This window comes from Meriones unguiculatus, chromosome X (genome assembly GCF_030254825.1).
Source record: "Meriones unguiculatus strain TT.TT164.6M chromosome X, Bangor_MerUng_6.1, whole genome shotgun sequence".
Taxonomy (NCBI): Eukaryota; Metazoa; Chordata; class Mammalia; order Rodentia; family Muridae; genus Meriones; species Meriones unguiculatus.
In genome coordinates this window covers 98,717,230-98,740,654 of record NC_083369.1, presented here as the reverse complement: position 1 = coordinate 98,740,654, position 23,425 = coordinate 98,717,230, and the positions used below count along the sequence as shown (strand labels likewise).

Sequence of the window (23,425 nt, the reverse complement as noted above, 5' to 3'; positions counted from 1 at the left end):
AGCTCTGGCCCAATCAAATTTCACAAAGAATCAAGCAAGAAAAGGCTCTCATGTTTGGTTTTACAAAATTATTCTAGTCCCAAGAGTACATCTGTCTCACATGCATCCACTCCCTCATTCTGATTTTCCACCCCACCCAAAACACCAGGGAGACTTTATGTTATGTGTACTATGCATATTTTTACATGTAAGCAATGAACCTCTGAGTTATGGGCCAGCAAACAAAGAGAGAAATTTAAAATATTTCAAAAGTAATAAGAGCCACAAACAGCTGTTTGATACCCAATATAGTTCTGCCTTGGAGAACAGGGCACACTGTGGCAACTGTTTCAAGAGGGAAGAGTTGTAGGGAAATGGGTTAGGAGAAAATGTGGTTCTGTCACTGTTTTTCATTATACTGGACAGCAGTGGCCAGTAAGGTTAAGAAAAAAAAAAAAGACTATCAAAAAGGAAAACGGGAGGGGGAGACCTAAAAGCACATAGTCTGTTTATAGTGATAGAATCCCGGTAGCTGCGAAGATGGCTTTGACAATGTTCCGAGCTGGAACTTCTCCTGTTGGAGGTGGTTTCTGCCGTGGGTGTTTTGTTTCGTTTTGTTTTGTTTTGTTTTACCATGCATTTCCCTCTTTTCACAGATCAGCTATCAGAAAGACCATGTGGACCGTCCTCTTCTCTTAGCGCTACCACCAGCTCTCAGACGAACCCACAGGCAGCAGTTCTCAGCGCAACTCCAGAGCAGCCAAGCCAAGCAAAAGCAGTGGTAAGTAGAGTCCTCATTCCCTACCCCTTCTGTTTTAAAAAGCTGTCAAATTGGATCGACATCCCAGATATATTTCCATATGTGATAAAGTAGATGTTCTGGTTGTTTGGAGTGTCACCGGACAAATGAAGTACAGAGTGAGCACCATTTCAAGCCAGAATATTGGGACAAAGCAGGTGGACAGAGCCCGGCATCAGGAACTTAGGAACTTAGGGGTGAGGCCCCAGCTCTGTTGTTTACTAGAATTCAGCTAGTCACTTAGCTGGGAAGGCTATGCAAATGTCAGTCATTATGATTGCTCCTGATGGCACTTTGCTATTATTCTTTCTACCCCATGAGCTTATTAGAGTAGGTAATTACCCGACACTCACAGGCAATCAATAAATACTCATTGCTGTTCAGATCTTGATTGCAGTCTTTTTGTTTTTTAATTCCTATTGAGCAAGAACTAAGCTTAGCAGGATGTGGTAGTGTACACGTGCATTTCCAGTACTCTGGAAGCTGAGGCAGGAGCCTCACTAGTTTGAAGTTAACCTGGGCTACATAGTACATTCAAGTCCAGTGTCTCAAAGAAGAACCACTTTTAAATCTGAGCCCATGATAAATCTCTATATTGGTCTTAGACTAGTGGCCCAAAACCTTCCTAATGCTTTGACTCTTTAATACAGTTCCTCATGTTGTGGTGACTCCAACCATAAAATTATGCTGCTTCATAACTGTATTTTAGTACTCTTATGATTCATAATGTAATTATCTGTGTTTTCTGGTGGTCTTAGGTGACCTCTGTGAGAGGGTTATTCAACCCCCAAAGGGGTCACCACCCTCAGGTTGAGAACCATTGTCTTTGAAGCTTTGATTTGGGAGGAAATGTCATTTTTCTGTTCTTTCATTCTTGTCAAAAGTGACTGGTTTACTATAGGCCAACACAACCTGTTATTTCCAGGGCATCTCAATGGGTGGTTCTCATTCTTTCAGGGATCTCCTCTTCCTCCTCATTCTTCTCAGACAGGCTCTCACATAATCCAGCCTAGCATAGAACTTGCTATGTCTCGGATGGAAAATGACCTTGAATTTCTGATTCTCCTGCCTCTATCAGCCAAGTGCTAGGATTACAGGTGTGTGCAAGCATACCTGATTTATACAATGCTAGGGTTCAAAACAGGGCTTCCTGCTTGCTAGACAAGCCCTCTACCCCAATTAAATTTCAGTCCGGCTGCTTCTAACAAATCCCTTTGAGAAGCTGATGATCACATAGCTGATGATTGCTATGGCACTATATCCTTTAGCCCCTCTTAAATCAAGCATAAAAGCTCATGGGAATAAACTAATATGAGCACAGAAAGCTACATTGAGTTTATCAAATTCCCATAAAAGTCTGTGACTCTCAGAAGTTAAGCCCAGAACTTTTGATGTGCATAATTGTGGGCATTTTGAGGCAGTCTCATTTAGCTCAGGCTGACCTTGAACTCTCTGTATAGTGAACTCCTGATCTTTCTCCCTTCACGTTGTAAGTGCTCAGATCATAGATGTGTGCCTTCACCTACCCAATCTAACTAAGATACATGATTTTTACTTATGACTGAAGGCTGGTTAAGATTTGTTAGTAACTGAGGGATGGGATTGATTTTTACAAGAGTGGGTTAGTTGCTAATATTTAGACCAAGTTTTATGTTGGATAGAAGCAGGATCTAGTGGTATGTTAGTTTACTTTAGTAGCTGGTTCAGCTAAGTAGCCATATTTAGAAAACTGGTGAAGGAAGAAAGGAATGAAAGCTGTGACTCCCTCAAAAATGTACATTCTGACAAAAGCAATTTTCATTTAAAAATTTTATATTATAGTTATTGTTGTGTGCATATTCTATCTGTATATAGAGGTAGATACATGTGAAGATTTGGGAACAACTTTTGAAAATCGGTTCTTTCCTTCCCTCTTTTTTCCTTCCAGCATGTTCTCCAGGGATGGAACTCAGGTCATATATTCTAAGGTCCTGCAAACATTGTATATGGATTTGAAGGGGTTATTAATTTCTCCTAAGACTTATTCATAGGTTCATAAGTTTAAAGCTGACGCTAAGCTAGGCATGATGTCACAAACCTGTAATCCCAGCTTTTGGGAGGCTGGGAGACAGGAGAATTGCTTTGAGGTCTGCCCAGGCTACATAGTGAATTCTAGGACAGCCTGAGCTAATGTGAGACATTGTCTTAATGAAAACACGAAATAAATAACTAAAATGGGCCTGGGGTTTTACTCTTTTTAAATAAATTTAAAAAAGATTATGAGTATAGGTGTTTTCCCTGCATGTATGTCTGTGCATTACTTACAAAATTGCCCAGGAAGGCCAGAAAAAGGCATCAAATTCCCTGGAATGAGGGTTTACAGATGTTTGTGAGTGGCTATGTGCATGCTGGGAACTATACCCAGGTCCATGGTAAGAACAACCAGCATTCTTTTTGTTTTGTTTTGTTTTGTTTGTTGAGATAGAATTTCTCTGTGTATCTTTGGCTGTGTTGGACTCACTTTGTAGATACGGGTGGCCTCGAACTCACAGAGATTCACCTGCCTCTACCTCCCTGAGTGCTGGGATTACAGGTGTGCACCACTGTGCCTGGCTAGCATCCAACATTCTTAAGTGCTGAGCCATTTCCCCAGATCCCTGGGTTATAATTTTGATCACTACACTTTGCCTACATATACATAATTTCTCAGTTAGATGGACACTTAATCTGGTGTGGCTTTTGTTTCTCTAGGAGATGACGGAAAATGGAAGTCACCAGTTGATAGTAAAGGCAAGATTCAACTTCAAGCAGACTAATGAAGATGAACTGTCAGTCTGTAAAGGGGACATCATTTATGTCACCCGAGTTGAAGAAGGAGGCTGGTGGGAAGGCACATTAAATGGGAGAACAGGATGGTTCCCTAGTAATTATGTCCGAGAAATTAAACCTAGTGGTAAGTAAAGCTTTTTACAAAGTCTTCAGTGTGACACTTGTTCCTTCTCAGTGTTCTTTTTTTTTTCTTCTCAGTGTTCTTACTGAAAATGTTTTATTTTAAATTGTTTAACACAATTGATACGTGTATATCCAAAATAAGACTAGAACAGAACTGGGAATAATTAGATATGTAGAAACAAAGCAGTATTTAGATTATGTGAAGGCTAAATAAGCAAAGGAATCCAAAGTTCAACCAACTGCAATATTGTAAGTATGTGTCTCTCTGATGACTCTAGCCTAGAGCACAGTGCAGACTCCCCCCTGCTCCTCTGAGGATCACCATGGCAGAGTACAATAACAAGAGAAGCTGAGAGCTAACTTCCTTTTTTAGCTCTACACTCCTTAGGCAGACCTAAGACTTACTGTCTCAGAGATGTGTGAAAGAGATAAGTTTCCCTGCAGAAAACTGCCTGGCCACTTTAAGAGCAAGATTGTTCTTAACTTATTGTACACCATGAGCTGCTTTCCCCTTTCTTGAATAATATACACATGATAAACTCTAATTGCTTTATAGAAGTCCTTTTTTTTAGAATTTTTAAAACTTATTTGTCCTTCTTAAATAAGAAGGCAGAGTCTTGTAATACTAAGCAGAAATTAGCAGAGCATAGTGGTGTGTATCTGTAATCTTAGTGGAAGCAGGTGAGTTAAGAGTATAAGGTTATCCTTATCTGTAAAAGACATTCTAGGCTAGCTTGGGCGACAGCAGGCCCTGTGTCAAAGAAACCAAACAACATCAAAAATCAACAGACCCCTTCCACAGGCAGTTTATGAAAGTACATGATAATACAGATAAAACCATGCTGTTATTACATCTCTTCATTTTTCAAAAATAGTTACTCAAGGGCTCCTTTCAGTAGCTTGATCCTCAGTGTATTACTTTTTTATAGATTTCCTCATTTTTTTATTTTAATGCTTCATAGGTGGTAGGACCAGTGAATGAAGGTGCTTCTTGCCAAGGAAGCAACTCAAGATCGACCTGAGTTCGCTCTACAGGACCCACAGGGTAGAAGGACAGAAACAACTTCCAAAAGCTGTTTTTGACTCCCATATATGCATAGCGGTGCAGGTCCTCTAAAACAAACAAGCAAACAAACAAACATGACGTTAATTTAAAAAAAATGATACTGTGGGCCCAGGGCGTGAATGTAGTTGCTTCATATTTGTGAATGATACATGCTCAGTGTGTGAAGGTACTTGCACAGCAAAGGGCTAATGACAGGATTCTGAGCCTTAGAACCCATGGAAAAGTGGAAAAGGAGAACTAACTCCACAAAGCAGTCTTTTGACCTCATCATGTGTACCGTGGCTGGAGTACCTCTCCCCGCCACATCATGCTCACATATACACAAAGTGTTTTTTAACATTGATACTTTTAATTAATAAAAATGTAGACTCACACTCAAAATAAAATAAAATATTCCGAAAGTATAGTATGGTTCATGAAAGTTCCTTCCCCCTCCGCAGCCATCCCCAGACACAGATCACTCCTAGAAGACTTTCCTCAGTGTTCTTAAGATGAAATTTAGCTGTCCTACTTTTTGTGTTCTGGGATAGGAGAGAAGAGCATCTCATGTAATGGAATGTGTTTACTAGGCAATTTATAAATATTTGTTGATATAGTCTTCTAACTAGTTTCTGTCATGCTAAGCATGGAATCCAGGTCCTAACTAATATATGCTGGGCAAATGATTTACCCCTAATCCAGAGTCCTAGCCCTCAAACATGTAGTTACTGGGAATTGAGACATTTCTGTTAAGCTCTGAAGTATTTTCACAGGCCCTGCCTGGAATTTCCTTGGTTTTGATTATTTTTACAGCTGACCTTCACCTCCTACTCTATGTTTCCTTTGACATTATATGCTTGTCCGGATCCCTAAGCCATTTTCCAGATTTACACTATGTTCCCTGGTGCAGAGTCCTCTTCTGCCAAACTAAAAGGAACAGCTTTTGCTGCCTTGCCTGGAAATTCCAAGCATTACTTACAGGGTAGGAGAAGTGAATTTAGAACATGTCCTTCACTGTGATATCTTAGAGCAACGTGCCTGATCTTTTATGGACTACCTTGGCCCTGGCCTCTCTTCCCTTCAGGCTTTTCCTAGGACATTCTAGTTTAAGACTCAGATTAGCAGTCTCTGAGCCTGACTTGAGAGCACCTAGGGGATCCCTGGAAACATTCTGCTACTGAGGGTAGTAGCTGTGGCTTCAGAATCCAGGAAACGTGTGAGGCAAGAAAGGTCTAGAATCTGGGGTGTGCGTGTGTGTGTGTGTGTGTGTGTGTGTGTGTGTGTGTGTAACAGCAGCTCTCATGTAGCTTGTTGTCATGTGTCCTCATCTTCCCTGCTGCTGTTCTCGTCACTTCTGTGATCTAGTCTAAACTAAGTAATCAGGGCAATTCATTAAAAATATATCCCAAATCATGGTTCCTCCAGAAAGCATAAACGCCTAGGTTACCACAGTAGTGCTGACCCAAACTTATCCTTAATGACCTCACTCCCCGTCACTCATTCTACTTCATGCACACTTGCCTCTTGACCTAGCTGGCTGTCCAGCCAGTGGCAATGCTCTCATCAGATTTCAGCATTGCTGCTTGCCTTGTGACATTCAGGTCTGCTCTCTTGCGCACATTGTAGCCAGCACCTTCCTGAGTCACCCAGGACAGAGGTGAATTCTATTCCTGCTGCCTCTATCCATCTCTCTATTCTGCTTCAATTGTTGCTCTATTGTTTTTCTTCCTCTAATATCCAAAACATTTACTTCGTTATTTCATTTGCTGTCTACATCTTACCTTTAAAATGTAAATACCACAGGAGCAGAGATGCTCTTCTGCTTTGTCTATTCTTTGTAAATACTTGTAAAATGTCTGGGTGTGATGGCTCATGCCTGTAATTTCCAGTACTTTGGAGAGTGAAAAAGGAGGATTGCCCATGAGCTCAGTGCCAGCCTCGGCTACAGAGTGAGACCTTGTCTCAAAAGAATCAAGACCAAAACAAAACACAAACACAGAGGGTAATTATGGTCAAAGTACATGGTTTACTTGAAAAAAATTGTTTATATGCAGCCTAATACTATGTACAATGAGTATACACCAATAAAAAACTCAGGCTCAAAAAAAGATATTTGTAAAATAAATGAATATTGTAAAATAGGTGATAAAATTGCACTCATCTTGTCCACTGAATATGTGCTAATTGCTTGGGTGTTTGTAACTTTGTAATAATGCCCACAAATTCTGCCCCTAGGGTGTTCTAGGGTAGTAGTAGGGAGGTTTATGTGCTTAATTTACAGTAACAGCATGAGACAGAGCAGGCAATTCAGATAAAGGTCTAAAAAGAAAGCTATTGGAACAGTAAAGAAACAATTTGATTAGCAATTTCCTAAGTTGAGGGGGAGCCCTTGAACTGGGTTAAGAAGATTTGACAATGGATCTGACTGGTGTAAGGTTGAGAGACTGTGTTAAAGAATGTTTATTGGAAGGCATAAAGCAGCCTGCAAGATGATTTTCTTTGAAAATGAATACATGAAAAAGACTGAGCCCTTGAGCTGGAGCTCCATGAAAAGGCATAGGACAATGTCAAGTTGATTTTTATTTTTCACTAACTTTTTTAAACAGTAATTTTTAACGGTAATATGTGAGTTTCGTTATTACATTTCCATATATTCCACTTCTCCACCCAGGTTACTTCTACATCTCTTGCTATTCCTTCTTCTCCTATGAATAACTTCACTTCTACTTTAATGTCATTATGTGTGTGTGTATATAGATTCTATATAAAAAATATGCAATATTTTCCTTTTCCCCCATATCACCCTTGTTTCCATCTTCCCTATCTTGTCTTAGTCACTGTTCTGTTACTGTGAAGAGACACCATGATGAAGGCAACTCTTAAAAATGTATTTAATTGGGGCCTTGCTTACAGTTTTAGAGATTGAGTCCATTATTAGAGCATGCAAGCAGGCTCTAGGAACTACATTCTGTTCCATAGAGAGAGAGAAAGAGAAAGTCGGCCTGGCATGGGCTTTTGAAACCTCAATGCCTACCCTCAGTGACATGTTTCCTCCAATAAGACCACACCTACTCTAACAAGGCCGTACCTAATCTAATTCTATCAAAGAGTTCCACTCCCTGTTGACTGAGCATTCAAATACAGCCTATAGGCAGACATTCTTATTCAAACCACTATATCTCTTTTAAGACTGTTCCCCCCTCACAGTTATCTTTCTACTATCATGTCCTACATATATATTCTAGATTCTGTGTCTGACAAGAAAACATGTACTATTTGTCTGAGTCCAAGTTATTTTGCTTAACATGATCTACAGTTCTACTCTTCTGAAAATAACTATTTTATTATACTTTTATTTTAAAGATAGAGACTTACATAGCCCTAGCTAGCCTTGAATTCCTTATGTAGAGATGATAACCCAGAACTTCTGATCCTTCTGCCTGTACCTCTTAAATACTGAGGTTATAGGCTTGTGCTACATATGCTGTCCATTCCCTGCTAGGAATGGACCCCAGGGACTCTTGTATACTACACAAGCACTGCACCAATTGAGCTACATTCCAGGTCACAGTTGGAGTCTTTTTTCATGTCTGAATAAAACTCTTTTAGGCAGAGGATAATATGTGGTTTTGAAAGATAGCTGGATTTCCGAAAGTGGTGGTTCAGGTTTCTGCTGTGGTCCAGACAATGTACATAGTGAATGAGAGTGAGAGAAAGAAAAGTGAACCGATGCAGAAGATACTGCTGAAACAGGACCAATGATTGTGGTTATAAGGACAAAGAATGAGATGAAGAGAACCCCAAATCTAGAGTTTCTTCACCTTGATGATGAATTCCTTGAGGGTATGCATTATTATGCATCTGGCCAGCTGACTAAGATTTATTTATCATGATTAGCTTATTAATTCTTGTCCTGGATATTGGTGGGACAGAAAAGCTTAAGAATCACTCTTGCCTCATTGGCTTGCAGCAGTAGGAGAGGATGTCATTACAGTACAAAATATTTAATGATGTAGCTAAATACAAGATGCTGTGGAGAGTGGCAAGGAAAAGAGGGGTACTGTAAGCCATCCAGATGAGGGTAAAGGGGAAAATTACTCATTTTTGTATATATTATTTTTCTTTTCTCTTCTCCTTTCCATTCCCCTTCTTCTTTGCTTCCTTCTCCTCCTCCCCTTCCTTCCTCTCCCTCTCTCTTTGTTTTTATATCTGCTTTCTCTTCCACTCCCCATCCACCCCCTTCCTTTTTTTTTTTTTAAAAAAAAGCTTTTCTTTTCCATCATGCCTAGCACAGTACTTCAGGCATATGGGATGTTTGATCTGTGCTTGCTGCGGTATCAAAATCTTTTGAATGGACAGTGGTAGTGCACACCTTTAATCTCAGCACTTGGGAAGCAGAGACAGGTGAATCTCTGAGTTTGAGACCAGTCTGGTCTACAGAGTGAGTTCCAGGACAGCCAGGACTACACAGAGAAACCCTGTCTCAAAAAAACAAACAAACCAAAACCCTGACTTCAAAATATTTTGAATGTGTCCCCTCAAAAGTTCACATGCTGCAAGCTTGGCCTCCAAGCTTGGGTGGTGCTGAGGTGGTAGAGTCTAGTAGAAGGTAAGTCTTCCTTGGGGACAGCATCTTTGGAAGATAGAATAGTATAGTTATTTAGGCACTTCGAATAGTTCCTGTAACCGAGATTATTATAAGGAGAATAAACCAGACTCTAGAATCTCTGTGGTCCCCGGTCCTACTGTGCAATTTCTTCTGCATGTGGCTGATTGTTTTTCTGCTTTTCTTATATACTGATTTTCTAATATACTATGATCTAGTCAAGAAACCCCTCATCAGAGGCCAAATAAACAAGGCCACCCAATCTCAGATGTTCAGCTTTCAGAATTGTGAAATAAATAAACCTATTTTTATGAAAGCCTGGTTATAAATATTTTGTTATAGTAACAGAGGGTCAACTAATAAAGTGGACTCCACTTAGAAATAAGATAACAGAAGGGTGTGTGTTATGCATGTATGTGTGTGCATAGCTGTGTGTGTGTGTGTGTGCGTGTGTGTGCTGGTGGTGGCTGGAAGGTACCGGTACTGAAGATGATGAACTGTTTGAGAGTTATAGAATATGAGAATATGGAGGAAGGGAATGAGAAAAACTGAAGGTGAAACATACAAGTGACAATATAAGGCAGTGTATATTAGTATGAAATATATTGCAAATCAGCAATATTCAGAGGCAGAGGCAGAGAGTATATTAAGGGTAAAGGAAGCATGGGAGACTTAATGAAGGAGATAATGTTTGAGATGAATGCTAAAAGAAAGGAAGCTTACAGATGGTCTAGGAGGGAGGGAAGGATAATATAAACACTAGTAACTGGTCAAGGAAAGCCAGTGAACTTTTGTGGTCAGACTGAGCATAATGAACTTTGGACCAGTGCCAAAGGTTAGCTTGGTATAAATGAAGGTATTTTATTAGTAATGTTAGGTGAGCAATAAAGCTTTCTTGACTTGAATTCGTTCCCACCTCAACAATTGCTGACTCCACGAAATAGTGAGTAAGCCCCCATATGCCTAGAATGTCACAAAGGACATGTTGTATTCATTATATTCAATGATCGTGAATGGCTGCCTTTTTATAAATTTCCTTCCATGGATTCTTTTGCTGGCATGTTAACGCAGAAAACAAGAATAGTCTTCAGGGAGGTTGAAAGTGATTCATATGAAATGTATGTTCCATAGACACAGACCTTTGATTTAGCATTCTAAACTTCACTGCTGAATAGCCTCTTCAACCATTCATGAAGCTGAATCAGGAATGGAACTGAAGAACTTGAGTATTTGGTCAAAGGTGTGAACCATATGGTCATGCGGGCAGTCAGTGATTCTGACAAATCCACAAAAGTAGCCTGGGAGGTGACACATTCAAGCTAGTATGAAGAGTATTTTTGTAATGTCATGTAATATAATGTAACGACAAAGCAAGAGCAGAAGCATGTAACCCTCGCCTATAGAACACTGTGCCAGGGGAGTGCCATGCAGTTTCTCTATCTTGAGACTGTCCTTCACAAGAACACTTAGTGCTGGGGTACATTTGTGCTCTGGGAGTGGCATATTAAATTTCAGATTCCACTGTAGGTCTTGTATAGAAATTACTGTGCAACTTTTGCACCTGCTATTTGAGAGGAGACAGATTGCAGAGAAGTGCAGCATAAAAAACAACACACAGGATAGTATAGAAAGGCAGGAAATAGAATAGTTGGGACTCTCTCTCACACACACACACAACACACACACACACACACACACACGAGGAGGGGGAGAAACAGACCATGATAATAAAATCTCACACTAAGATGATATAACTTCAATATTGGTGACATAAAAAAGCTAAGGCTGGGCTGGAGAGATATCTTAGTGGTTAAGACTACTTGCTGATTCTTCAAAGGACCTGGGTTCAGTTCAATTCCCAGGACCACATGGGGGGCCACAGCTATCTGTAACTCCAGTTCCAGGGGATCGAACATGTTGTATTGGCCTGTGTAGGAATCGTGCATGCATACAGTGTGTATGTACACACATACAGGAAAAATAGTCGTACACATAAACTGAAAATAAAGTAAAAGCTATGGGTATGTATTTTGTTTACTCAACATTTGATTTCTTATAAAACAAGTAAAAGCCCTGTCTTTTGAGTAAATTACAGTGTTCAAAGATAGTATATAATATGAATTTGGTCACTTTGTAAGCCATAGAAGGCATGGTAAGAATCCTGACTCCTTTTTTTTTTTTTTTGCATTTGAATCAAATGTATTTTAAATGAACGATTAGTCATCTGTATAATTTAAGTTCTCTTTTACAAATCAGTAGTAACATATAAAGTAATAGGTTGTTAATACAGCAAAAGAATTTCTAACAATACATTGTGGTAGAATATCTGGCTGTACCACTCATTCAACTAAAAAGGAGGGGTCAAAAAGGGAAGGGGGGTCCTCACTGTACAGCCCCAGTATCAGACCAAGCCATTCTCAAATTACAGTGATTCATACTCTTGCTTTGCCATTTTTTTCTTTGTTATCTGAGAAGCCAAGGTTTGGAATTATTTTATTTCATCTATTTATTCATTCACTGATGTGTATGTAAACAAATGGATGTGATCATACCACAACATGGGTGTGGCAGTCAGAGAACAGCTTGTAGGCATTAATTCTGCTGGTTCTTCTGGAATTGGTTCTGTGGGAGGGAGCCAGTTCCCTCTCTCCACCTGGGCCTCAAACTGAGGCCATGAGGCTTGATGGCAAACATCTTTATCCTCTGAGCCATCTTACTGGCCCTAAAAGCTAAGGCTTTTTAGTGAGGATTTTTCATTCACCCTCTCCCAAGACAGGCATTGTGTATTACACCCATGATCCCAGCACTCATGGTGCTGAAGATGGAGGATGATCATGAGCTAGCAGCCCAGCCGGGTTTGCTGGCAAAGATCTTCTCTTATAAACAAACATGAAAGGAAGAAAGGAAAAGGAAGAAAAAAAGCAAAAGAAAGAAACAAGGAGAGACAGCTTTTTATTTTCCATGCCAGGAAAATGTTGAAACAAGCATGAGTAGAAAAAGAGATTTTATGCAAATTTTATTTCCTCCAACTGGTACTGTTATGGAGTCATTCAGTTAGTTGAGGGGATGATTAGGCACATGCTTAACTAGGTTTGTACTAAGGCAGCTTAGGAAACTACTCTTCTTCATCATTGTAAACCAAAGATAGGCTTGAGCTTTAGATTTAGACTTAATGTTTTAATTCCCCAGCTGTTTCACATACAAGCTTCATGTCCAGAAAAACTGTCACTGGATTTGTTTTCATCACCTGAAACAGGCAATAGAAATTTCAACAACAGCAAAAACAAAGACTGCAAAGTGAATTGGAAAGGAGTCTTTACAGTAGGATCAGAGAGTTTCTTATTACCACACATGTGTAGCATTGTTATTTCACATGGAACAAGCCATGGTTTTTGTTTCAAGACAGGGTTTCTCTGTGTAGCTTTGGCTGTCCTGGACTTGCTTTGTAGACCAGGCTAGCCTTGAACTCACAGAGAGCCACCTGCTTCTACCTCCCTGAGTGCTGGGATTACAGGCATGTCCCACAGGTGTGCCATAATCCATGTTTTTTAAAAAAATGTTTACTGATTCTTTGTCATCAATTGAATGGAACTGATCAGCTTTGCTTTTTCATTGCCTTAGAAATGCTATCCAAATGTTTATGCTTTCATGCTTCTAATTAGGTCACTTTGAACTATCTCTCAGGAGCTGAACATATTTATTATCTGAAATTTTCTGAGTGTGGATTTTAGAGAGAACTTCATAGGGTGAGAATTGGAGCCAGAGGAGTGCAAAGCAAAAGAACAAAACACCAGAAACTGGACCTGGGGATGTAGCTCAGGTGGTAGAATGCTTGCTTAGTATGTAGGAAGTCCTGGGTTCAATCTCCAGCAAGAATAAACCATTGTGGATAAACACCTGAAATCCCAACACTCCAGAGATGTATGTAGGAGAATCAGCAGTTGAAAGTCATCCTTGGCAATGTAGTGAGTTAGAGGCCAACCTGGCATGTATGGAGATCCCATCTCAAAAATAAATAAAAATATTCCCTATTTTCCAGAATCTGGAGTAAAATCTCTTGTTTCATCCTTGTTGTTGGTGATTCATTATTATTATTATTATTATCAGTAGTAGTAGTAGTTTTTTCAAGAGAGATTTTTCTCTTTGTAACCTTGGCTGTCCTGGTACTAGCTCTGTAGGCCAGGCTGACCTTGGACTCCTCAGAGATCTGGCTGCCTCTGTCTCCCAAGTGTTGGGATTAAAGGCATAAGCCACCATCACTAGGCTGGTAATTTATTTAAAAATAAAATAAATTTAGTCTCTGTCTCTCTCTCTGTCTCTCTCTCTCTCTCTCTGTGTGTGTGTGTGTGTGTGTGTGTGTGTGTGTGTGTGTGTGTGTGCAAGCAGAGGCAAAAGGAAAGAGTTTATGAGTCAGCTCTCTCTAAGGTGGTCAGTCTTAGTGGAAAGGGCCCTTAACCCACTGAGTCATCTCATAGCCTCTGATAGTGATAATTCGTTCTCTTTCTCTGTCTCACTCCTCTCACAGTGTTGTTAGAGCTTTGATGATTTCACTGATTTTTTTTGAAAAGCAATGTAAAGCTTTTATTAAATTTGCCCTTTGACAACTTCACATGCTTGTAATGCACTATGATGTCTCCTGCCCTTACCCTGTCATGTTTTCAAAGCGCTAACTCTTTTTCTGTTGCTTTCAGTCATCCTAATCATCAAGGAATCTCTAAAGCATCCAGTTCTCTTGTTTATGATTCTTCTCCTTTCTACTTTGCATAGTTAACATTGTGTTTCAATCACATCATGCATTCCTTCAGACTTTCCTGCCCTTGGTTGTGTCTTAGCAGGTACTCCATTCGTGGAGTGCACTTTTCTTGGCCTTGCTTCTGATTGGTGACCATATCTTGTTGTTATTGTCTATCCCTGTACTAACCAGACTTGACCTTGCTTAGTTTCTGAGAACAAAGGAGATGAGGCATGTTCCATGTGTTGTGGCTCTAGACCTTGCTTGTACACTTAAAAAGTGGTTTATTTTTATTTTTATTTTTTATTTTTGGAGACCATCTTACTATGTAGCTCAGTTGACTTGAAACTCTGAAAGTATCTTTAGCTAGCCTAAACATTATGACAATCCTTCTACTCAGCCTCGTTAGGACTAGGATTATAAGTGTGCCACACCACAACAAACTCAATAGTTTTATTTTCATCAGGATCAGTTTAAATAATAATTGAACAAAACACTTAACATAATTAAAATCTCTTTACAAGTTGTAGAAAATGTGCCTGATAAAAATTTTGATAATTGCTCATTTAATTCTCTTCTCTCTCCTAATTGTTTCTGCTTCTGCTACTACTACTACTAGTAGTACTTGTTGTTCTCCTTCGTCTTCTTTTTTTTGTTGTTGTTGTCCTCCTTTTCTTATTTCATCTTCCTCTTCCTCCTCTTCTCCTCTCTTTCTCTTCTCCATTGCTCTCACTTCCCCTTTTCCCTTTCCTTTTCTATTTCTCTTCTCCTTTCGTTACCTCCCAGCAGGGTCTCACTTATAGCTCAGACTGTTCTTTTTTCCTTCATAAGATGTTTGGATTTTAAATATGTCTAAGAAAAAACAGTAAGTCCAATAGTACAGTCCTTGTGTTCAGGTCCTGGCTGTCATTTACAATCTCTAGTAACAGGTGGAGTGGTTTTTATATTGCTCAGTTTGTCCCCCATAAAGTCTTCTTTAAAAATTCTTGTGTATATGCACGTGTTCCTGAGTGAGGGTTTCTATGAGTGCTGGCACCTGCAGAGAGGCCAGAGGCAGCAGGTCCTCCTTGAACTGCAGTTACAGGCACTTGTGAGCCTCGTGATGAGTACTGTCTTTGCCATTTTTGAAGCTTTTGAGCATGGCCCAGCTGGATGATTCACTCTTACAGGTACACAACTCCCCCTGAATACTGCATTATGTGTATTCTTTCTTTCTCCCTGACTAGAAATTGCTCTGCATCCTTGTCTGCAGTCCTCTGAAGTCAGGTCAAGTCCTTCTGTAGCTATCCCAGCTATAACTGAAGTCCTGCATCAGTTTCTGCCCGGTGCTATTCACCAAACTTTTTAGTAGCTCTCTGTCTCTGGGAATCCTGTTGATTTGGAGCAGAACCTCCTTATGAAGCCATGCCTCAGTTTTGGTCTTGGTTCTGTCATTTCCTATCTGCGTGATCTTAGGCAAAAGATACAACATCTCTGGCTTAGGATTCTATCTCCTCTGTGAAATATGATAATCTCCATTTTTTTCAGGGTGTTGTAAGGATAAATAAAATGTCTTTAATGCCACTTAGTCCCAAATAAATATTAGGAATATTTTAATATAATTAGAGTTAAAATTAGATTATAGATTATTATTAGATTATAGTTAGATTATATGGGAAATGTTCGTGAAACAATATTGTAGTAGAATTACAAAACTATAGAAAAAAAGATGTGTGTGTATGTGTGTGTGTCCACACACAAACATACATAAAATGAGTGAAAAGACATTGTTACTCTGAATGATGCTTAGCTTTGTGTAATCAAAAATCATTGGGATTTATTTGTTTCTATATTTAAAATTTTTAGGGTTGGCCTATAAAAGATTCATAACTTGAAAAATACTATTTCTAAAAGAAGTATTAATGTGTGATGACATATGCTTACTTGGTCATGTGTATTCCAACTTCAGAAAGGTTTTAAAGCAGTATATAATATAGGAAAATAATGAAATACAAAGGAAATGAAGAAAAGGAGACATCACAGGCTGGATAGATACTATGCAGTGATACTACTACACTTATAATCCTGGCACTTGGGAGGCTGAAGCAGAAGGATCAGGAGTTCAAGGCTAATTTGGATTACATGGCAAAACCCTGTCTCACAAAGAAATATATGAGTGTCTTGCTTTTTTTTTTTTATTGTAAATGGAAGAATGGTTAGGATATCCCATAATTATGACTTACTGGGAAAGATTAACTTCGTAAAATAAAGGCAGCATTTTCTAATTCAATGCAATAATATTAAAATAATACAGAAAACAGAAAGAGGAGAATTTTACAGAAGTTTTTAGTGACTTATAGCTTCTGATTATTTTATTTTTGGCACAATAGGCAACCCCAAGATAGGCATGGCTGGTATTCTTTTCTATTTGTGTGTAAATTTGAAAGTTACAAATACATTTTCTATTACTTTGGTTTTACTTACTTGTTTTGAATAAATTAACCGCACACCCTGACTTCCATAAATAAACCTAAAATGAGAATGACACTCTTTTCCTGGTTCTGCCATTGTTTGGCTATGTATTAGCTCTTTTTGTCTGGTCCTCCCTTGGACCTTGAGGAGTCTTCACAAGAAGATTGAACTTTGACCCTCTGCAGTTAAATGATATTCCCACTTACTTAGGAAGGTACATTTCCCCAATCTTTTCATGTCGACTCTTTATAGTACATCAGTTGTTCTATGATATCAAATTTCCACCATGGGCTTTTGTGATATTAACGTTATTTAAATGTCTTTTTCACAGAGAGACCTCTGTCTCCTAAGGCTGTCAAAGGATTTGATGCTGCTCCACTTACCAAGAATTACTACTCTGTGGTGAGTGTTTAGGGGCCAAAATTATTTTTAACTCAATAATGGAGATGTTTCACTTGTCCAACCACTGATAATTTTGAGGTGACACAGAGGAAAGATGGGATAAAGTTGCTTTGTAGAGGTTCCAAGGCCATGTACTTGTGGGACTCTTAGAGATACCTAGAGGTTTCACATCCACTGTACTGATCAATGCTTCAGGGCAGGCTCACTGAGGTAAAAGTGAAGATGACTAACATGTAGGCACCGTGCTGAAATCCCATGACATAGCCGAATTGTGTATTTGGAAGAAGGCCGTTCCTCAGGTTTCTAAGATGTTTTAAGTGATTGTGTTCTGTGATTTTACTTGATAGTCAAATCAGCTCATAACACCTGCTGAAATGTTATCATTTCCATTTTTGAGGAGAGCCTGAAAAAAAAAAAGACCACCTTTTCACACAGAGGAACGAATGAAATGACTTTGGTCTAAACTCAGATATGTCAAACTATATTAGCTATAAATAGGATATGTGTAATACTCAAAATAAGCTCCTGTTTGAAAACAGAAATTGCATCATTCTCCTTCATCTACTATCTGCATTTCTTCATGTCTCCTTTCCAGACTTGGCCCAGTCACTAATGAAAAGGTCAAGTTATCTTTACCTCTGAGTTGCCTTGTCTGGTAGCCTCATGATTTCCCTAAAGCTCCACTGAAATACAGCTTCCGACTTTACCCAGTGTACTATGTGCATTTGTACTGCAGGCTCTTTCAATTTTGTGCATGGGTAGTTTTTAAATGACCTCTATACAGGTATGTTAATGTAATTTGGCTTCAAAAATTAAATTTCACTATCCAGTGAACGTGTTCCATACTGGTGACATGAACAGTAGATGATATGAAAAAAAAATCAAGAAGGAACAGTAGTTGATATGAAAAAAATCAAAGGTACCGTGGATTATTATTTTTCCATGGGTTTCCTCTTGTTTCTAGGTTAAACAGCATGATTCAGCAGAGCTAGCCTCCCATCTTCCTTCAGTCCTCATCGCTTCTTCCAAATAACCCTCACTGATTTAATTTTTTTTAAAGTTCCCAAATTAACAAGTTTATTTAAGCTACATTACATGTAGAATAAGTAGCTAATAGCTCTTTTCTCTGTCACCCATGATCTGGAAATACCAGAAGCAGCAGCATGAGTTAAAATATAGAAGGTTTGAGTAACACTCAACTGAAGAAGAGGATAAGCCTTTTCAAGTTTCAGCTTCTCTTTTATCTTTCCTTGGGACAATTTCCTAAGCAGAAGTGAAATTCATTTTTAAGAAAAGGACTGAGTCAAATGACAGTTGAAAGCGCCATAGCTTCTCCCTGTGGATCTGTAAGCATATGGCACTCTACCATGTTATCACTATCTTCTGACTGCAATACTTTAAAATGTTGAGGTGGAGGTGGAGGTAGCTCAGTGATACAGTATTATCTAACACACGTAAGAGAGCAACCCTTGTGATTCTCAGATGCTGATACTATACACAGACTTTGGATGGACTGCAGTTTACATAACCTACCTTCTGTTGGAAAGCCTATATAGTGTTTCTAGATTTAGTCATTATAAACAATTCTTCAGGAAGCACTTTAGCCATAAAATTTGATAAGAATCTGCAGGGCGGGTTCCTATTAGTTCAATTTTTGGCTCAAAAACAGAAATATATTTTAAATATTTTGATATATATTATATCAAATCTCATATTTAGTAAAGAAAAGAGAGGGTCTTGGGTAATTTATACTGACCCAAATGGAAAATATGTAGAACTTTTGTGTTAATATTACTTAATAATTTTTACTATTTTATTGCTTGTTCTTTTCCTTTTGTCTAAAGCTCATTATTTTTAATTTGATTTAATTTATTATTTATTACAATTTATTCACTTTGTATCCCAGCTGTAGCCCCCTCCCTCTTTCCCTCCCAATCCCATTCTCCCCCCCCCTCTTCTCCTCCCATACCCCTCCCCAGTCCACTGAGAGGGGAGGCCTTCCTCCTCTTCCATCTGACACTAGCTAATCAGGTATCTTCAGGACTGGCTGCAATGTCCTCCTCTGTGGCCTGGCAAGGCTGCTTCCCCCTCGGGAGGGGGGTGTCAAAGAGCCTGCCACTGAGTCATGTCAGAGACAGTCCCTGTTTCCCTTACTAAGGAACCCATGGGCTACATCTGAGCAGGGGTTCAAGGTTATATCCATGAATTGTCCTTGGTTGGAGTATCAGTTTCAGAAAAGACCCCTGGGCCCAGATTTTTTGGTTCTTTTACTCTCCTTGTGGATCTCCTGTCCTCTCCAGGTGTTTCTATCTCCCCCTTCTTTCATAAGATTCCCTGAGCATCTCTTATAGCTAAGGCTGACTACGAACTTGCTATATACTCGAGGATAGCCTTGAATGTCTAATTCCCCTGCATCTGCTTCTAATGTGTTGGGACAGTAAGCATGCCCAGTTTGCTTGCTTGCTTGCTTGTTTGCTTATTTATTATTTATTCATTCATTCATTTATGTATTTATTGTTAAGACAGTCTCACTTTTTTTTTTTTTTTTTGGCCAAGCTGAAATGGAACTCAACATATAGGCCAGACTGTCTTTGAATGCACAATCTTCTAGCTTCTGCTTCCCAAATTATAGGGTTCCAGGAATCTATTGCCATCTCTGGCTTATTATTGTTTTATTATTGAGTACATATACATTGTGTTATAGCTAGATTATGGCCATAAAGAGATTGGTGTTGGTTATTTATTTTTTTAATCCATACTACTTTGGAGTTGAATATTTAGGAAAAATTGTGGCTTCAGAGTATGTCCAAGTGATCTGATTATCCTTTTTATCTATGGATATCTCAGTCAAATAAAAAGTACTATCCCATTGAGAAAAACTAGAAAGTAAAGTTATTCCACCTGAAATATGTCCCTATCTAATCTTATATCAACTCTCTCGTCTAAGCACTGTTAATACAAGTATTAGATATCCTTTACTAGTTGTATTATCTAACATTTTATTGTTAAAAATAACATAAATTACATTGAAACAATTTTGAAAAAAGTATAAAGAAAATAAATACCACTTTTAGACTCATTAATCTGAAATGATCACTAACACCTAACTTTTCTTGAGAAATATATAATATGTATATATGTGTATGTACATATGTTTACGTACATTTTATGTGTGTATAGTAAGTATGTGTGTATGTAAGTATGTGTTTATGTGCATATATATTATAACATAAAATAAGATAAAGTATTCTTCATTGTTCTCCTTCATGTACACATATCAACTGTACTTGTCTCCTACTGGAGGTTTTCTTAAGGATGTCCATTCAGTGAGCCCTTGCTAATACAAACTCCTTTTACTTTGGTACTGTGTATTAATTAAGTTTCCCAGAGAAACAGGGGACAGAGAGAGGAGGAGAAGAGAGAAATGTAGGAAGGAAAGGAGGAAGGGGAAACAGATAACCAGCACATGCAAGAGTGAGGACTCTTACATTTACTTATCTATCTATCTTTTATTATTTGTTTATTTGTTTATGCATTTATTTATTTGTTTTGACAGGGTCTCACTATGTAGCCCTGCCTGCCCTGGAACTTGATATGTAGATCAGGCTGGCCTTTAACTAGAAAAGATCCACTTGCTTCTCTTTGCCTCCCAAATACTGAGATTACAGGTGTACAGCACCACACCTGGCTTATTTTTCTAACAAACATCTGTTCGTTGCCTTTCCTTGCCCATTATGACTTTCTGTTATACATGAGAAGGGATAAAAAAGGTGAAAAATGGGGGGGGGGGATTGTATGCATATTCACATCTTCACTGTCAGACATGCTCTTACATGGCTTTTGGGTTTTGGCACCCATGGTCTCTTTGGGAATGCAGAACAAACGTGATAGCATCAGCCACAGAGCCAAGAATTAAAAAATGTGGTCAAAAATGTTTTGTAACAAAAGTACCTGGGTATCTTGTTAAAACTATAGGTAAATGGGATCCTCAAATGATTTGCTATGTACATCTCTGCTTATGGATATGGGCAGTAATGTTTTGATCAACAATTCTGACCCCTTCTTCAATTTTTTTTTCCCTGAACACAAAGGTGGTTTGGGAGATCATTTAAACTAAAATTTGAGGATCACTGAGAGAATGGGTTGAATGGAAAGAACTGTAAGGCTCTATGAAGAGAATCACAGCACAGCTATAAGCAGAGAGGAACTGAAAGGAATATAGGCAGTGATAATTGCCTGAGGAAATTTGTTCAGGCATAAGCGGCCATGCCTGCAATTAGTCGAGCATGGCCCCCACTGAAATGTCTCTCAAAAGATTGGATTTTTTATTTCCTGAAATTCCTGTATTATACTGTAGGAAAATACTCTAGCAAAATACCTGACAAAAGGAAGAGTCCTCAGACTAAAGTAGGAGGATACAGTCTATCAGGAGGCAACTCACATTTCATCCAATCAGCACAATTGGAGAGAGGTGATTGGTGCTGCCCTTCCCTTTCTCCTCTTTTATTCAGTCAGGATCTCCACCTCTAAGAATGGTACATTCCACATTCTGGATAGGTCCTCCCTCCTCAGTTGAAACTCTCTGGGCACACCCTCACAGACATGCCCAGGAGTGTGACTCTTAGGTGAGCACCTAAATTTAAGTCAAGTAAACAGTGGAGATTAATAGTCACAATGCCTAAATGACATGCCTCACAGAACTGACACACACTAAGAAACACCTGTAAGATGATGGCTACATGGCAACCCAAAAGTCCCATGCCAGCTTTTATGACCCTTGCTGCAACCTCCCACTGGTTTACCTAATGTTTGGTCACTGGTCTCTCTACTCACTGATTCCCACCCTGAATTTTCTCTGCCTTTTGAGATCTTGTAGTGTGTGTGTGTGTGTGTGTGTGTGTGTGTGTGTGTGTGTTTATGGTGTCTCTGTGGGCACATGTAGAAGTCAGATGATAATTTTGTTGATTCAGTTCTCTCCTTCCACTATATTTTTGTTTGAGAATGTCATGTGTGCATAAGATGTGTGCAATCAAATCTACCTCTCATTTCGTTCTCTCCAGTTTCTCCCTATCTACCCCAGTACTTCTCCCTCTCCACTTTCCTGTGGTCTTTTAATGAACCCTCCAAGTTCATTTACTGCTACATGTATTCCCATGATTGAAGGATGATCTACTGGAGCATGAGTAACTTCTCTTCCCTTAAAGAAATGGACTCTGCTTCTCCCAACAGCTCTCAGATGCTAAGAGCTCCTCAGGTAGGGGTGGGACTACATGATCTTCTTCTAAATCCATGCTGTGTTGGAGCCCACTAGCAGAGTCTAACAGTTCTTGACTGGAGAGTGAGGATTGAAAGAAACATTTAAAAAAACACACACTGCACATGGAATCTGTTTGGGAGGACTGCTAGTAGAAAACTGTCACACCTGGTTTATTCCACAATTCCTTTTTATAGTCAAAGCAAAGCACCTCAATACAATGAAGGGGTTCATGGAGAGGTCAAATTTGTTTACCTCAACCACCTGTCTGTGTTATCCACACACAAACAAAAGGAAGTGAACTTGGCAAAACATCCTGCCTATCCCTGTCTCCAGGTGAAGGCAAGGGTGAAAACAAGCAGCTCTCCACAATGCTGTAAGGTTTCATCTGACTTGATCTTGTGCAGCAATCTCTCTGTCCTTTTGCATGGGTCCTGGAAGTAGAATTCAGGTTGTCTGATTTGTGTGGCATGAGCTTTTAGCTGCTAAGCTATCTCAGTGATCCTGACTACCTTACCCCATCCCTCTTTTTGAGATAGGGTCTCATTATGGATCCTGAGCTCTCCTGGCGCTCACTATCTAACTAGTCATTGACTTGGGGGTGTAAAGTTAAGCAAGCAGCTTAACTGGCATGAAGTCAACTATGACACAAATACAAAAGATAGTGTCCTTTTTGCTCTTGAAGGATGTTTGCAACATGCTGTCATTTTTACAGGCAGCAGAATTATCTTCAGACTCCTACAACGTATGTTTGCTTTGATTTGAGGTTTTCTGAGGTCACTATAGTCTTCCTTTATTGGGAATACTCTATCTTGTGACACTGTTTATATATTTTAGCTTCTTAAAACAATTTTTTCATACATTTCGTTATTTTTGTTTTTGAGACAAGGTCTTGCTGTGTCTCAAATTGGCCTAAAATTCACCATGTAGTCTAGGCTGGCTTTGAACCTGTGACTGTACCACTTCAGTACAGAAATTACAGGTATACCTCACAATTTCTTCATACTTACATTGCTCCTTCTCCTTTAAAAAAAAACAAAACTTAGTTCTAAATCTGTGTTTATTGCAAAGCCCTTGTAGGCAATGTAGGGAATTTATTTTATGGGAAAATAATAGTCCAGAGTAGAAAAACAGAAGATTGCCGTATTTTTATTTTCCCTGTGGCTTCATGCCACCTGTTCTGTTCTGAATTCAGGGAAGGTTAGTTCAGCAAATGGATGCTCACT

General features: G+C 39.1%; 1 protein-coding gene across 6 annotated transcripts in view; it reads left to right on the top strand.

Moving 5' to 3' along the window:
- The window catches only part of Arhgef6 (Rac/Cdc42 guanine nucleotide exchange factor 6), a 121,620-nt gene that overhangs the window by 33,494 nt on the left and 64,701 nt on the right, over positions 1-23,425 (top strand). For all 6 annotated transcript variants that reach the window (XM_060375788.1, XM_021658313.2, XM_060375787.1 and 3 more), the window contains 3 exons: positions 636-760; positions 3,509-3,710; positions 16,875-16,945. In XM_060375788.1, the coding sequence (XP_060231771.1) occupies positions 636-760; positions 3,509-3,710; positions 16,875-16,945 (398 nt within the window). The remainder of the gene's footprint in view (positions 1-635; positions 761-3,508; positions 3,711-16,874; positions 16,946-23,425) is intronic.